This window comes from Myodes glareolus, chromosome 12 (assembly GCF_982192425.1).
Source record: "Myodes glareolus chromosome 12, mMyoGla1.1, whole genome shotgun sequence".
In the NCBI taxonomy this organism is placed as follows: Eukaryota; Metazoa; Chordata; class Mammalia; order Rodentia; family Cricetidae; genus Myodes; species Myodes glareolus.
Genome location: NC_142037.1, coordinates 20,940,932 through 20,956,836, shown reverse-complemented (window position 1 = coordinate 20,956,836; position 15,905 = coordinate 20,940,932). Strand labels below are relative to the sequence as shown.

The window sequence follows — 15,905 nt, the reverse complement described above, 5'->3', positions numbered from 1 at the left end:
TCAGGATCTTAACATGGTCCTTGTTTATCTACAGTAAATTCTAGGCAATGTTGTAGACAGTACCACAACAGTACTTCCTCATCAGGGAAACCAGTTATGACCTTACCTTACTAAACTTTAAATACAATCCTGAATCTCTGGTTTAGAGATAAATGCCAATACATAATAAACAAGTAACTGATACATGTCATTTGTGATTCGTTATTGTGCTTAAGTATATATGACGGTAAGTCAGGATTGTTGGCCTTAGGGAAAACATTGAGATTTCCATGTGTCACCCTAGCAGTTTAAGAGAGTCAGAGTGAGTTAAGATTAAATCATCAAATGATTCCAACAGATGGTTCCACAGTATGATCAGAAGTCAAAGAGGTTAAAGAGAACATGTACTGAAACTCCACCCAGCCAAATATGACTCTTCCTAACTCTCACTAAATACTGTATAACTTTGTCTGTGTATTTGTAGTGCTATAACTGTTGAGTAGCAAATTGGTGGTCTGTATTATTTAAAATGGAAAGAAAAAACCAAAAAAGAACTTACCAGAATACAAAAGATGTAAGAGGTAAAAAGGACACGGTTTTGCTCAGCGCAGTCACCTCAGACTTCCTGGGGTCTCAGGGCCCCTCAACCACAGTCTCCACACCATCTGCTCTCTTGGTCTTTATTCCAGTTTAGCTCATGTCAATGTGGTGACAGTGACATTTTTACCCAAAACAGAAAATGTCCTTGAGTACTGTAGCCAATCAGAGCAGAGGTACACAGGTTTAAAAGACCTGTGAGGTCACTGAGCGCTCACCTCCTTCATCCTTCAAGGGCTGTGTCCACTCTGCCCTCCTCCAACCCGAGAGCCTTCCTGGGAAGATGGCAGCAGTCCTGATTCTCCTGACCTTTCTTCTGCCTCGTGGAGCTGGTGCAGGTGAGTGGACACCCCTGTTCCAGAGGTGCCATCCCATAATACCCCTGTGGAGTCTCTGCCCAGCTCTAGTCAGGAACTTCCTGCACTGAACCAGGAGCTTTCTGAATCTCAGGTCCCAGACCAACCCAGATCTGTTAGCCTGTCACTGGCTAGATCCTCAGCAAGGTCTGAAGAAGGGCAGTGTCCTCAGAGGACACGGTGGGCACTAGCTTCTCCCTGCTCTTTGTGTCACCTGGGGAGTGGATCATCCCTAAAAGGAGAAGTAGCAGAGAACGAAATAAAACTAAAAGGTAAATCATTAAACTTACCTGAGCCCCAACCGAGGACAGCTTTAATGACCACCCTGCCATGGAACATGCCACCAGCTCAAGAATATTACCTTTATTTAGTAACCTCTACCCTCAGGTTGTTGAAGAAAGAGGCCCAGTGTGACAAGTTGCCCGCATTTCATACTCCACTAGCTTTGAAGTCCAGTTTTGGTTGGCTTCTCCACTTCTTTCTTCAGGTCATCAGGTATTCCCTTTATGCCAGCACACTCTCCCAATGTCCCATAAGCCCCGAATTCCATGAGCTCTGAACCACCAGTCCTCTAGCTAAGTAGAAGTCATTCTTCCACGCAGCCGAAGCTTTTATGGAGAACCTAGCATATTATGGGCACCAGAATAGGAGAACTTTAGAAAATCCCTCCCTAAAGAGCTTAGGGTAAGAGATGACGAACTGGCAGAAATCAAGACATGAGAGGTGTCCAGAGACTCACTAACAGAGAAAGACTAACATTGAACCTCCCAGTATCCCCTTTGTCTCTAGCATCATGGAGAAAGAAGTTTGTTCCTCCATGTATTTGTAAAGCATGGGCTGGAGGACAAGTCCTACCCACCTCTTCTCAGAACAGGGCACTGAGGCTTCAGACTCAGCAAAGATTATTCTATGTGCAAGGAATTCTGTCCACAACAATCTTGGGAGCTGTAGATCTCACCCCATCACCCCTCCCTAGATCTTCCCTCCTACCTCATCTGCTGTTCCAAGACACCTCATATTCTAGCCTTTTCTTTCAGAGGAGATCATCGGGGGCCATGAGGTCAAGCCCCACTACCGCCCCTACATGGCATTTATTACATTTGTGAAAGATGGTGGCAGAAGTGGTGGCTGCGGAGGCTTCCTGGTGCGAGACAATTTCGTGCTGACAGCTGCTCACTGCAGGGAAAGGTGAGGAGAAGCAGCTGGCCCATGTTTTCTGAGACCCCAACAGAAGTTTTCATCCTCTACTTGTGGCTGCTCCTGTAAGAGCTCACTAGAGGGCAGGGCTGTGACAATGGAAGGATGACAACAGGGAAACTTTGAGGTCAAAGGGTGAGAGGTCTAGAAGCATACTTGGGTTGAAAGCAACTACACTGGTCAGACCAAAGCAGTAGCTGAGGATGAAAGTGTACATTCAGAGTCAATGCAAACTTTGCGTATTGCCTAGAAACAAAAGTGAACCCTCAGAAGTCTAGTGTCCTTGAGAAGCAAAGAGCAGCAGGTCACACCCTGACCTTCACACTTCTGTCTCTTCAAGTCCCCTCAGCTAGAGCCCCACCCTGCCCACCAAGCCTCTAACAGCTCCCTGGACTGTGTCCTCTCTCACTCCACATCTCCCATCTGCACTCTGCTGTCTGCACAGCTCAATGAAAGTCACTCTAGGAGCCCACAACATAACGTTCATAGAGAAGACCCAGCAGATCATTCCTGTGGCAGTACCCATCCCACATCCAGACTTCAATCGTAAGGATCGCTCCAATGACATCATGCTGTTAAAGGTGGGAACTGCCCCCACAGCTCTCTGAGCTCTGCTTGCTGCAGGGATTGTCCCTCCCCTCCTGCTCTCATCCTGTTCCTTCCCTCCCTGCTATCCTGGCTTTCAAAGGGTCCCAAGCCAGGAGGCTCCTGGCTGAGCTGCTCTCTCTTCCTCTCACAGCTGGAGAGGAAGGCCAAGAGGACTAATGCTGTGAGACCCCTCAACCTGCCCAGGCGCAAGGTCCTTGTGAAGCCAGTTGACATGTGCTATGTGGCTGGTTGGGGACAGTTGGCTCCGAAGGGTGAACTCTCAGATACATTGCAAGAGGTAGAGCTGACTGTCCAGAAGGACCAGGAGTGTGAGTCCTGTTTCCCACGTCGTTACAACAGAACCATTCAGATCTGTGTGGGGGACCCAAAGATCAATCGTACTGCTTCGGCTGTAAGTTGGATTGTCCTCCTCTCTGGGTTGCATGTGAGGGAAAAGCAATCTGGGACCAATAGACTAAGCATCAACATACTCCTTTGCCCACTGGTTATGATTCTACTCCCTGGGAACAGCAGTCACAATAACTAGCTCGGGTCTCAGAGCTGACAAGGAGGAGCCTTAGTGAAGGCAGATGGTACAAAGCAGAAGCTGCATAGCCCTACTGACTCCCAGGCCCAGGCTTTAGAAAACTTTGCTCTGCCTGTGTTATTACCTCAAGCAGGGGTCTCCTCAGAGCAGGCACCCATATTTATCAATGGTCTGGTCCTCCATGCTTATATCAGGCTCACTCACCTGTCCCGATGTCTCTTAAACAATGGCCTTGAACTGAGGATCCCACACATCTCCATAGCGAGTGGATCACAGTGGAGAAAGGGCAGAGGCGGGGCTCGGGAGGAGATTAAGCAGTAACCCTGTCCATAATCAGAGTGAGAAACCCAGAAATACCAGGCCTGTCCTCCGATCTCCCACAAGCAGAGCACACAATTCGTGCACTTTGAAGAGAAGCTTTGACGTGAGAGGGAGGTTGGGACTAGGGTGAACTGCTGAGTCCCCTCTTGTAGTGCTATTTTAATTTTATTTTAATAAATAAAGATTGCCTGAAGATATGAGTGTGAAACATTTCCACTGGTCAGCCTTACAGACAGGGTAACACACACCTTTAATCCCAGTAGCCACAAGAACATGCACCTTTAATCCCAGTGTTGAACACCTTCAATCCCAGTCCTAGAGAGGAATATAAAACGGGAGGAGACAACTCTCAGATGCAGTCTCCTTCTGAGATTCCAGGAGGTAGGATCTCCATTTCAGACAAAGGTTGAGGTAAGAGCCTGTGGCTGGCTGCTTTCCTTTTTGGATCTTAAGGTTGAACCCAAATTTCTGAGTCTCTGTTTTTAATAATCATGCATCAAAAGCAGTTTTGACTCTTGGCTTAGTAGAGTAAAGCCAAATCTGAGCAGAGATATAGAGAGAAAGTAGGCAGAGTCAGGGAGATACCATGTAGCTGCGACAGGAGAAAGATGGCAGCCACCAGTAGACCACAACCTCATGGTCATACAAAGATCCATAGAAATGGGTTATTTTAAGATATAAGTGTAGCTAGAAATATGCCTAAGCTATTGGCAAAGAGTATTGTAATTAATATAGTTTCTGTGTTAATCATGTGGGTCTCAGCGGCCAGGAAATGAATGGTCTCCACTTATACCCTGTGACCCTTCTCCTTTCACAGGGGGATTCTGGAGGGCCTCTCGTGTGTAAAAAAGCAGCTGCAGGCATTGTGTCCTTTGGGTATGAAAATGGTTCAGCTCCATGTGTCTTCACCAGAGTGTCAAGTTTCCTATCCTGGATAAAGAAAATGATGAAACGCAGCTAACTACAGAGCAAACCAGATCCCTTCCTGACTCACCATCTTCCTTATGGCAGAGTCCAGGATTGTCCTAGGACAGAAGCCAGCATCTCAATAAAGGTCTCTTTGCAGAATCAAAAGGCTGGTTTAATTTCACAAGGACCATCTCTGTGCCTAGCCAGCCTATATCACACTTTAGCTCTTTGCTCACCCTAACTTCAGACACACACCGTGGCCAAAGCTCAGGCGAGGCCACTGAGCAGCTCCTTTTTACTTGTCCCTCTGTGCAATGCCTGCCCTTCTGACTGGTTCAAAGCTGAGCTTGTGTATCTCTTGTCTTGGGTCTCAGGGCAAACTCTTTTCCTCCTCTGTGTCATATGGAAGAAAGGAGAGGGAAAGCACCTTGGGCACTGAGGAAGAGAGCCTGATCTGAGCCTAGGATTCCTTGAGCAAGTGCCTTCAATGACATCTAATCTCCAACCAGTAACATGGTGGCTTCTTGTACAAAAGATGAGCCCATGCTCAGACTCCCCCTGGAGAGAAACCCCTGGGCCCCTCCCACAGCTTTATGGTAAAGGTGTTCAAAGCCCCCTTGCTTTGCACCCTTGAGCACATATTGGAGTAGAATCAGAGGCAGTATATGTCTTAAACACAGACTGCTTGAGATTCTTCTAATCCATGGATGTATCTCCCAGCCCTCACTGTTTGTATAGAGCTTACTAGGCTCCCCTAACATCTGCACTGATGTTCTGTATCTGGAGAAGGAAGTAATTCAATTCAGCAAGACTCAACTTCTCTGCTTCCCCAGACCATTACTGTACACCAAGCCCTGAGGGTCACAGACCAGACACAAGAACACAAGGTCTTCTGGTTCGTGCTGGGAAACCACACTGGTATTCCTTCATTATTCTGTACTATGTCAGACATCTGCCAGCACCATTCTCTGTGAACTTAGGGAATATAGAGTTTCTGTTCTGTATTTGTGTCCCATGCCACCTTTCTGTGGTGGTTTTTAGTGACTATGTCCCCTCTAGGCTCATGTATTTAACCACCTGGTTCCCGATTGATGATGTTGTTTGGGGATGTTAGGAAATATGGCATTGATGGAGCAAGCCCACTGCTGGGGCTGGAACCGACTCACACCATTACCAATCTTTTCTCTCTCTGTTATTATTCTGTGCATGTGTGTGTGTGTGTGTGTAACTATTTTATAGCTCTTGAGCATGAAGTTTGTTGATGACAACATGTTCCAATGCTGTGCAATATGGATATACGTGTGTTCTTGGAAGTGTGAAACATGCCTGACTTCAGTGTGATGCTGCCAGTGTTTTCTCTTCCAAGTGAAGACAGTCAAATTGGCACCACCCTATTCTCATGTGCTCCTGGTGACTTAGCAAACTAAACAGACGTTATCAATGAAATTTTAATCTCCATGGCACAATGGGATTTTAATGGTATTTGGAAAACAAGTAAGCATTCCTTTTTGTTCATTAAGAGACACACACCACAATCTTGCCTCACACACCATGACCCAGCCACTGTTTTACAATCAGCTCTCACTCCATGCTCCATATGCAGCTGAGATGTAGAAATACTCAAATCTTGCTATTTTCTTTTCAATTTTCATAATAAAAATAAATATAGTTCCTTATCTACTATTATTTTTAATTGCAGCATGGCTTCTATACCATAATAGAAAATAATACAACTCAAAAAAGAGAGAAGATCACTCAACTGAAAGGTGGCAGACAGCTACTTTTTTTGTCAGATAAATACAAGGTTCTATTCAACATTTGAGAATTTTTGAGTGCTCACAAAGGTGGAAGCAGAAAAGGCATTACATGCAAACCGTGCGACCTAACATAGCAGCTGTCAAGGATGGTGACACAAGGACAGAGCAGTGGAACTGAGAAGGACGTCTTCTCAATAACAACAAACACGTAAAGTTTCAATTTAGGATGGTGAGGATATGGCTCAGTGGGTAAGAGCACTAGCTGAACAAGCAGGAGAATTTGAGTTCAGATCCCAGCACCCACATAAAAGATGTTGAGTGTGGCTGATGTGCCTGCATCCTCAGTGCAGAGACAGGAAGACTGCAGATGCTTGCTGCTAGCAGCTTCAACAAAACAGTCTGTTCAGGTTCAGGGAGAGACCCCATCTCAAAGACTAAGACAGAAAACAGTAGAGGACCTTGACATCTTCCTCTGCTCTCAGACAGGCATGGGACACATACATTGACATACATGTTTACACACAAGCACCACACAGTAAAAAGATAGTCACACCTGTTCTAGTTATGTTCTGTTACTGTGATAAAACATTTTCCCAAAGTGCTTGGCCAGGAAAGGGTTGACTTTTCTCACATGTCCCACCTGCACTACATCACTGATGGAAGTCAGGGCAGGCAGGAGCTTAAGCAGGAGCAGAGGCAGGAACCTTGGAGGAAGGCTGCCTGCTGGAGTGCTTCCAGGCTCATGTTCATCTGCTTTCTTATCCAACCCAGGACCTCCTGCCCATGAGCAGCACTACTCAGAGTAGGATAGGCCCAATTTCATCCATTAGCAAACAAGAAACTACAAACATGCCCATAATCAATCTAATGGACACAATTCTCAATTGAGGGCTCTTCTTCCCAGGTGTTTCTAGTTTATGTCGATTTGACAGAAAGTACCCAGCACAGCTGGTTAGATAGGCTCTGTGGTTAAAAGGTAGACAAGTGGTTATGTGGTTGTATTTAAAATAATAAAACAAAACAAACCCGGAAAAGCATTTCTTGATAGTGAGTCCACTGAGAGGTGTACAAATAGTGTTCCAATTATGATATACCCTAAGGAGTGAGGAATATTTATTAATAAACTCATTGGTTTTAAAACCAAGAGAACAGAAGAAATTGAGAGAAATAATCTATTCAAAGAACTTTGGAAAGCAGAAGCACTCATGTTAAATCTTATTCTTTGGGGATGGATGGCAGTGCTGATGCTAAGAACAGCACAACCTGATATTTGGTTCCAGGAAGTGATGATGGAGCTAACGTCATTGAAGAGATAACACCATTGAAAGACACTAAATAACTTTTTTTTGGTATGGGGCAGTGGAAAATATATCAAAGTGGTTTTCTTTGTCCATAATCAACCTAACTAGTACAGCTGCTGCAGATGCCCAGCGATGGTAGTTTAAATAGAGACCCAGCCTGGCAGTGGTGGAGAAAGCCTTTAATCCCAGTACTAGGGAGCAGAGGCAGCTGGGTCTCTGAGGTAAAGCACAGCCTGGTCTACAGAGGAAGTTCCATAAGAGCCAGGGATACACAGAGAAACCCTGTCTCGAAACTAAGTAAAGGAATGAACAAATCAAATGAATAAAAATGTAAATCAAAAGAAAATAAGAGGAACTTGTAAAATCAAGAGAAGACAGTGTAATTATCACACGATACTCATGATTAGTGACGTGTCCTAGCAGAAGTCATCAAGAAAACTTATGAGAAAAGAAGAATGTCTCATTGGGAATTGTGAGGGATGAGAGGGGATGAATTTGAGCAAAAATGACAAAAAAACATTGGATACATATATAATATTGTCAAAGAAGACAAGCTAAGATCTAATTTAATGCAAAATCATTAAAAATGGGTAATCTCCCCAGTACTGAGTCTCATAAGGGAAAAGGGATTAAATCATCTGTAATGCCAGGAAGACCTGAAAAGTGTTCATGGTAACTATGATGAAATCATTTACATTTTAGAAGTAAGATGGCCATTCTCTGGACATTACCAAAACTTATTAGGTTACTTACAATGTTTTAAATAGTATTTATGCCAGAATTTAGAAATGAAAACTCAATTACAAATTGACCTTTACAAATTACAGATTTGACAGTTTATTTCATCTTTAACGGAAAACCAACCTCTCAATACCATGTTTTATACTCTAAGTGCTCCAGGAGAAGGTGGAATTACAGTAAGCTCAATTTAAGGCAAATAATTGCATTTCAATGCAGCTCAATACCGGTTTGTAAACAGTGACATAACCTTGCTATTACATTTGAAAGAAAATATGAAAGGAAATATCAAGATTTCCAGAAATAATATCACTATTGGGTATAATTACAAGGTCATTTTCATCAGCATATATATTATGTGCCAAAGTTCCCTGCTGAGTTTCAGTTGGAAATGCCTAGATCTGCATTCCTCCCTTCAACCTAAAAATATTTTCAATCATGTTCATTCTCGACATTTATGGGCCTTTTATAGAACCTTCTCTACATACATGGGATATACATACTTATAGGACCTTCTCTGAAACAAGAGCTCACCCTTCACAGACACATTGGATTCACACCATCAGGTTTTCATAGCACCCACACTTGTGAGGCACAGGTCTCAGGAACTGAGCATGCAGGTCTGGAGAGATGGCTCTGACGTCTTAATGGTAGAGACTGCTCTTGCAGAGGCCCCAAGTTCAGTTCTGAGCACCCATGTTGAATGTCTCATAACACTTGTAACCTCAGTTCCTCTGGCCTACAAGGGCGTGTGTACTCACATGCACATGCCCCAACCGGAACACAGACACATCCACATAATCCATAGTTAAAATCCTTGATGAAGATATACTCTAGACATGATGAGGGAACTACACCTGTGAAATTCAGCAATATGACTGCTTAAATAAGATCTGAACAATGACAACACCAGTAGACCTTCCAAAGTGGTTGGGGAAATAGCAGGGGCCATCCCAAGATGAAGAGCAACAAACTATAAAGTGATGAGAGAGGGAGAAATAGTCTTCCGCAAAGATGAGACCCCCAATGGTTATCCAATCCCAAGTGTTCATACCTAAAAGAAATATGAATTCAAGCAAAAATAAACTGACTTTGTAAGCTGGTTTTATATTTTCATCACTGTGAATGTTGAGAGAGAGAAAGAGAGAGAGAGAATGGTAATTAAAGAATAAGAGGCCTTGAGTCTGAAGGGGATGGAGCAACCTGAAAGGAGTTAGAGGGATAATGGCTGACGGCATGCTTATATTTTAATTTTTCAACAATCTGAATGGTAACAGTAAAATTAGAACCAAAATATCTCACCCCATCTCAGGAATTCACTGAGATTGGAGCTATGTCCATCAAGACAGTTGTGTTTAACAAGTCTATTTGTTTTCCCAAAGCAATGTCAAAGGGGCCACAGAGTTGTGTTGTCCTCATTCACTATTTTTGTTTGTTTGCTCTTTATTTGTTATTTTTTCTATCCCGAAAAAGCGTTTCTATGTCTGGCCCTGTGCATCCTGGAACTCACTGTGTGGACCAGGTTGCCCTGACTCACAGAGATATGTCTACCTCTGCCTACTGAGTGCTGGCATTAAAGGGTTTGCCAACACTGTTCTCCTAATTTTTAGGATGAAATCACACTAAATTAAATAATACTACTTAGCTGTGTTCACTTAATTATTAGATATCACTAAATTGGAGCCCGTTTCATGCGTTTAAAAGATTCCCTCATCATGGGTACCATATAATTAAGATTATTATATTTTGTAAGGATTTGATTGCATACCTGTATGTGCAGATAATGTATCGTTTATACATGGTTTATTCTCAGGGAGGAATTACCAATTTTTGTTATAGCATATACATCATATATATCTATACATCATATATACATCAATATACATCATATATACATCAATATACATCATATATATCTATAATATAGTATAGTAATGTGTATCTCAGAACAGTTGTCCCTTCATTTTGGCACAAAATTAACACAGAGTTTCAAGCCACGGACTGCATGACTAATTAAGATCAGTTAATATTTGGACTGCAGTTAACTGCTGGGACAAGTAAGCCTCTATGGATACCAAGTATGAAAAAAAGTAAGTTCAAAAATCTCAGGAAAACATAAAGTTGTAGAGATAACAGGACACAGGGGTGCTCTGTTGTTGTTCTAGATGTGCATGCTTAAACACACACACACACACACACACGCAAGCAGGCATGCATGCACATGTATGCATGCTTGAGCACAGCACACAAACACACCTCTGTTCTTAGGGCAAGGCCAGCCTGTCTTAATCCCAGAGCTGATCTCACACGGCTGTGTCCATCACCTACCCTAAACTCAGAACCCTAGCTAACTCCAGTCGTTATCAGCCTCTTCAAGAGCTGGATCCCTGTCTGTCTCACTCCTGGATCAGGTCCACTCAACAACCACTCAAGACTAATCAAGGTTCTTTTTTATCTATTAAAGATCCAAACAATACTGTAGGAAATCTGCTGAAGTCCTCAGCAGGGAAGTCTGTGCTGATCTAGTCTTACCGACCTCTTGAGAGATGAATGCCAATACAAAGTAAACAGGTAACCAATACATGCTTTTGTGATTTGTTAGTATACTTAATTAAACAAGACAGTAGACATGATCATTGGTCACTAGGTTTCTCTTGCTTTAGGGATTTCTCTGTGACACCCTAGCAGTTTAGGAGAGTCAGAGTGCGTGAAGATTAATTCATCGGACTATTCCAACAGATGGTTTCTCAGTATGATCAGAACTCTCAGAGGTTAATGAGAAGATGTACTGAAACTCTGCCTCGCCAAATATGGTGCAGTATCAGCTTTCAATAAGTACTGTAGAACTTTGTCTGTGTATATGTAGTGCTATAGCAGTTTTGTGGTAAATTGTGTGTAACTAACATGTTTTTTTTAAAAAAAAAAAGAAAAGGAAGAAAGAAAAAACCAAAGAAACTAAAAAAAAAATCTTACCAGAATGGAAAAAAATGTAAAAGATAAGAAAAGCTACACTTTTATCTTAGTGCAGGCACAGTGAATTTCCTGGGGTCTCAGACCCTCCTCAACCACAACCTTAACACCTTCTTTTCTTGGTCTTTATCCAGGATTAGCTCAGAGGATGTCAGTGTGGTGACAGTGTCATTTTTACCCCAATCAGGAAACTGCCTGAGCTACTAAAGCCAATCAGAGCAGAGGTGCCCAGGTTTAAAAGGCCTGTGAGGTCACTGAGCGCTCACCTCCTTCATCCTTCAAGGGCCGTGTCCACTCTGCCCTCCTCCAACCCGAGAGCATTCCTGGGAAGATGGCAGCAGTCCTGATTCTTCTGACCTTTCTTCTGCCGCTTGGAGCTGGTGCAGGTGAGTGAACACCCCTGTTCCGGAGGTGCCATCCCATAATACCTCTGTGGAGTCTCTGACCAGCTCTAGTCTGGAACTTCCTGCACTGAACCAGGAGCTTTCTGAACCTTAGGTCCCAGAGTAACCCAGACCTGGAATCCTGTCACTGGCTAGATCCTCAACAAGGTCTGAAGAAGAGCGGTGTCCTCAGAGGTTATGGAGAGCACTAACTTCTCCCTGCTCTGTCCCCTAGAGAGTGGAACATCCCAAAAAAGAGATGTAGTAGAGAATGCAAAGTTACTAAATGTATGCAATTAGCTCTAACAGAGCTCAGACCCAGGACAGCTTCTATAACCAGTCAACAACGATGTAAGGAAACTGTTGAAGAAGAATAATGAATAACCAGCATTATTTATTAATCTCCACCCTCAGGCTACTAAGTCTAGAGGCATAGAGTGACAAGATGCCTGTTCTGTACACTCCATTACCTTTGCCATCTAGTTTTGCTTGGCCCTCTACTTCTTTCTGCAGGTCCACAGCTACTGCCATTATACCATCTGAATTCTGCAGTATCCCATAGGCTCTGATTCCCTTGAGCTCTGAGCCATCAGTCCTTCAGCGAAGTAAAAATCATTCTTCCATGCAGCTAACCCATTTACTGAGAACCTAGGACATGATGGACACCAGAACAGGAGAATTTTAGAAAATCCCTCTCTAAAGACCATGGGGTAAAAGGTGACAAAATTAGCAGAAATCAAGACAGCAGATGCATCTGGAGACCCATTACCCGAGAAAGATTAACATGAGCCACCCAGCATCCCCTTGGCCTCTAGCTTCATGAAGATAGAAGTTTGTCCCTCCATGTATTTGTAAAGCATGGGGTGGATGACAAGTCTTACCCACCCCTTCTCAGAACAGGGCACTGACGCTTCAGACTCAGCAAAGATCAATCTATGTGCAAAGAATTCTGTTCACAACAGTCTTGGGGAACTGTAGATCTCACCCCATCATCCTTCCCTAGATCTTCCCTCCTAGCTCATCTGTTGCTCCCAGACACCTCATATTCTTGCCTTTCTTTCAGAGGAGATCGTAGGGGGCCATGAGGTCAAGCCCCACTCCCGCCCCTACATGGCATTTATTGCATTTGTGGATGTTGATGGCAGAAGTCATAGATGCGGAGGCTTCCTGGTAAAAGACAACTTCGTGCTGACAGCTGCTCACTGCATGGGAAGGTGAGGAGAAGGAGCTAGGCCATGTTTTCTGAGACACCAAGACAAGTTTCTCCTTTCTGCTTGTAGCTGCTCCTTTTAGAACTCACTAGAGGACAGGGCTGTGACAATGGAAGTCTGCCATTAGGGAAACTTTGAGGTCAGAGGGTGAGAGTCCAGAGGCAGCAGCACAGTTGGGTTGAGAGCAACTACACTGGTCAGACTACAGCAGTGTTTGAGATTGAAAGTACACATTAAGAGTCAATGCATCCCTCACAGTCCTTATTTCCTTTTTCATTTTCTTTGTCCTTCTGCTCCTCATTTGGACCTTGGGGGTCTCAGTCTGGTGCTCCAATGTGGGTCTCCGTCTGTATCACCCTCCATTGCCAGATGAAGGATCTATGGTGATAAGCAAAATATTCATCAGTATGGTTATGGGCCAAGGCCGGTTCAGGCACCCTCTCCTCTGTCCAGAGAACAATCTGGGGATCTCTCCTTGGACCTGGGATCCCATATATAATCAAGTCTCCTGTAAACCCTAAAATGACTCCCTTAGTTGAAATATATTCTTCTCGGATCCCATATTCATCCTTCCTCCCTTCCCCCAATCCCGGTCCACCGAGCTTTCCCCATTCCTCCCCTACTCCCTTCTCTCTAACCATCTCCCCTTCCAACAACTCCCCCCATGCACCCGACGTTACCTGGAACTCTTGTCTATTTCCTACCTCCTGGCGCCCACTGATACAAGGGGACGGATCTAATGAGAGCTTACCAAGGCCATTTGGACTGGGACTGAACGAGGACGTGATCCAACTAGATTCTCTGAATGTGGCCGGATTCTCTGAATGTGGCTGGCCCGGAGTCTTTCTGAAAAGCCATTGACAATGACACTGGGACTTGTTTCCTCTGCATATACTGGATTTTGGGGATCCAGTCTGTTTGGATACTCACCTTCCTGGACCTGGAGGGAGGGGGGAGGAACTTGAACTTCCCACAGGGCAGGAAACCCTGACTGCCCTTAGAGATGAAGAGGGAGGAGGAGAGGGAGTGGGGGGAGTGGGAAGGTGTTGGGAGGAAGGGTGGAAATGGAAACTTTTATAATTTAATAAAATTACTTTCTAAAAAAAAAAAAAGAGTCAATGCAAACATGCAAACTTTGGAGTATTGCCTGGAAACAAGAGCAAGTTCCTAGGAGTATAGAGTTCTTGTAAAGGAAAGAGCAGACGGACACACACTGTGGCCATTCTGTCTCCTCAGGTCATCTCAGCTAGAGCCCCACCCTGCTCACCCAGCCTCTAACAGTTCCTGGACTGCGTCCTCTCTCACTCCACATCTCCCATCTGCACTCTGCTCTCTACAGCTCAATGAAAGTCACTCTAGGAGCCCACAACATCAGCATCCGAGAGGAGACCCAGCAGATCATCCCTGTGGCTAAAGCCATCCCACATCCATACTACAATCTCAAGGACTACTCCAGTGACATCATGCTCTTAAAGGTGAGAACTGCCCCCACCGCTCCCTAAGATCTGCTTTGCAGGGATTGCCCCCCCTCCTACTCTCATTCTCTTCCTTCTCTTCCTGTCATCCTGACTTTCTATGGGTCCCAGGCTACCATTTTCCTGGCTGAGCTGCTCTCTCCTGCTTCTTCCCCCATAGCTGGAGAGGAAAGCAAATAGGACTAAAGCTGTGAGGCCTCTCAGGCTGCCCAGGAGGAATGTCTATGTGAAGCCAGGGGACGTTTGCTATGTGGCTGGTTGGGGACAGTTGTCTCCGGAGGGCGAACTTCCAGATACATTGCAAGTGGTAGAGCTGACTGTCCAGAAGGACCAGGAGTGTGAGTCCCGCTTTTCACGTCATTACAACAAAGCCACTGCAATCTGTGTGGGGGACCCGAAGATCAAGCGAGCTACCTTTATCGTAAGTTGAATTGTCCTACCCTCTGGGCTCCATGGGAGGAGAAAAGCAATCTGGAACCTAGGGATCAAACATCAAGGGACTCTTTCCCCCATTGGCCATTATCTTATTCCCTGGGAACAGCAGGAACAGTAACTAACTCGAGCCTCAGAGCTGACAAGGAGCCTTGGTGAAGGCAGCTGGCATAAAGCGGGATTTGCACAGCCCTCCTGACTCCCAGGTCCAGGACTGTGTGTTGTCGTCATGAGCACGGGTCTCCTCAGAGCAGGCACCCACATTTGTCAATGTTCTGGTCCTCCATGCTTACATCAGGCCCTCTCCCCTTTCCCCATGTTCTTAAATAATGGCCTGGAACTGAGGGTCCCACACACCTGCATATTGGGTGGATCACAGTGGAGAAAGGGCAGAGGCTGGTCTCAGGAGGGAGGTAAAGTCCTAACCCTGTCCACTATCAGAATTGGAACCCCAGGGACCAGAGGCCTGCCCTCCATTTCTCTCAACACACAATTCATACACCTTGAAGAGGAGCCTTGACATGAGAGGAAGGCTGGGACTAGGCTGAACAACAGCTCAGTCCTCTCTGACCCTTCTCCATTCACAGGGGGATTCTGGAGGGCCTCTCGTGTGTAAAAACAGAGCAGCAGGCATTGTGTCCTTGGCCTATTCTGATGGCTCAGCACCAGGAACCTTCACCAGAGTGTCAAGTTTCCTATCCTGGATACAGAAAATGATAAAACATTGCTAACTTGAGAACAAACCAGACCCATCGCTGACTCACCATCTTCCCTACAGCTGAGTCCAGGAGTGTCCTAGGAAAAGAAACCAGCAAATCAATAAACCCAACTTTGCAGAATTAAAAGCCTGGCTTCCTGCTCATTCCCAGGGACCAGCTCTTTACTTCACAGACCAATGCCCTACTTTTCTCCTCTGCTCTCTCCAGCACCATCCACATCCTCGCCCCAAATCTCAGGCATGGCCATTGCACACCTTGTTTGTACTTGTATCACTGTGCAGTGCCCGTTCTTCCGACAGGCCCAAATTGAACATGGGTGTCTCTTTTTGTGGTGCTCCGGGTGAACATTTGTCCTCCTGTGTGTCATGTGGAAGAAAGGAGAGGCAAAGCACCATTGGTCCTTGAGATATGAAGGCAGAGCTGAG

At 44.9% G+C, this 15,905-nt stretch overlaps 2 protein-coding genes across 2 annotated transcripts; both read left to right on the top strand.

The window, feature by feature from the left end:
- The first annotated feature begins 760 nt into the window (after nucleotides 1–760).
- Nucleotides 761–4,659, top strand: LOC148120202 (granzyme C-like). The gene is made up of 5 exons (XM_087912097.1): nucleotides 761–914; nucleotides 1,970–2,120; nucleotides 2,575–2,710; nucleotides 2,869–3,129; nucleotides 4,403–4,659. Exons 1-5 carry the CDS (start codon nucleotides 860–862, stop codon nucleotides 4,544–4,546), a joined length of 747 nt encoding a protein of 248 aa, XP_087768223.1. The 5' UTR covers nucleotides 761–859; the 3' UTR covers nucleotides 4,547–4,659.
- Nucleotides 4,660–11,486: 6,827 nt separating this feature from the next.
- LOC148120201 (granzyme C-like) lies at nucleotides 11,487–15,606 on the top strand. The gene is made up of 5 exons (XM_087912095.1): nucleotides 11,487–11,646; nucleotides 12,707–12,857; nucleotides 14,194–14,329; nucleotides 14,490–14,750; nucleotides 15,349–15,606. The coding sequence occupies exons 1-5, from the start codon at nucleotides 11,592–11,594 to the stop codon at nucleotides 15,490–15,492; spliced, it is 747 nt and encodes a 248-aa protein (XP_087768221.1). The 5' UTR covers nucleotides 11,487–11,591; the 3' UTR covers nucleotides 15,493–15,606.
- Nucleotides 15,607–15,905: the final 299 nt, after the last annotated feature.